At 45.1% G+C, this 1,334-nt stretch overlaps 1 protein-coding gene across 1 annotated transcript; it reads left to right on the top strand.

The window, feature by feature from the left end:
* Positions 1-362: 362 nt before the first annotated feature.
* Positions 363-590, top strand: PtA15_12A530 (uncharacterized protein; the record flags this gene model as incomplete). Its single annotated transcript, XM_053162149.1, has 1 exon — positions 363-590. The coding sequence occupies one exon, from the start codon at positions 363-365 to the stop codon at positions 588-590; it is 228 nt and encodes a 75-aa protein (XP_053026095.1).
* Between the last annotated feature and the right edge of the window lie 744 nt (positions 591-1,334).

Raw genomic sequence — 1,334 nt, 5'->3', positions numbered from 1 at the left:
AAGATGAGACTGTGTTTATGGTCCCTTAATCATGAGGAGTGTAATAATTTTCCTTTTCCCCTCTTGTCGCTAGCAGCCCACATCGACTGGAAATCTGCTCGAGATTTGACTTATTGGGGAAATCTGCTCAAGATTTGACTTATCAAGAGTTCCCCACTTATTTCTACTGGGAAAATAATGAATGGAAGGCCCGTGTCCGAGCTTCCGACACTGTTGGGAGATTGCACTTTATCTCTATCCACCAAGGGGAGTGGTATTACATACGCCTCCTCCTCTTGCATAAACGCGGTGTCTTGTCATTCCATGATCTCCAAACAGTCAATGGAATAGTCTACGGTACTTTTTGTGAAGCGGCGGATGCAATGGGACTTTTGGTTAATGACAATCAATACAATGCGGCATTGGCGGAGGCTGCCCTTTTTAAGACTGGTTGGGGGCTCCAGTTATTATTTGCAATAATATTGGTCTACAGCCCGCCCCCGTTTCCACAAAAACTATTCAAAGACCACTTCAAGAACCTGGGTGATGATGTCGTACTAAAACTCGCCACCCTCTATGGCGCAACAAACCCCACAAAAGAGGAAATCTGATGCCCGACTTTGTGGCTTATGAGTCAAACACTGGCGGAAATGAATGCTTGTTTCCAGTCGGTGGGCTTGAAGCTTTCGCGAAAGGATCAATTTTTGATGGAAATGTTTGATGGTCCGCAAGATATTATTGACTTCGGCGCGGTCGGTGCTTGTTTGGAGAAAAATGAATTGATTTTCACGGCGGAACAGCGACTCTTCTTCAATAATGTGATGTATGCGGTTAATAACCGACTACCTGAACTGTTCTCCCTTGATGGGCCTGGCGGAACTGGGAAGACCTTCCTCCTAAACAGCTTAATCGACAGGATGACAATCAATCGTAAGAAATGTGTAGTCGTCGCATCGACAGGGGTAGCAGCGCTCCTACTCAACGGAGGTCAGACTGCTCACTCTGCTTTCAAACTCCTATTGACAGTCAATGATGAGACCTTATGCAACATTGATGCTTCAACAAGATACAGTCGGGATTTAATTGCAGCCGAAGTAATTTTCTGGGACGAGATTGTGACAATGCACCTCCAAGCTATCCAAGCAGTTGATAAATCTCTTCAAATAGTGACTAATAATGAGCAGCCGTTTGGAGGAAAGTGTGTTGTGTTTTTGGGAGACTTTTGTCAAACTCTTCCCGTCGTTGGAATGGAGGAGTGTCCTCTTTCATGCCACGCAACTCTAAAATCTTCATACCTATGGGCAGCAGTCAAGAAGCACGCTTTGACTCTTAACATGAGATTGAGGCAGAGCAAA

This window comes from Puccinia triticina, chromosome 12A (genome assembly GCF_026914185.1).
Source record: "Puccinia triticina chromosome 12A, complete sequence".
In the NCBI taxonomy this organism is placed as follows: Eukaryota; Fungi; Basidiomycota; class Pucciniomycetes; order Pucciniales; family Pucciniaceae; genus Puccinia; species Puccinia triticina.
This window is presented reverse-complemented; position numbering and strand designations above follow the sequence as displayed.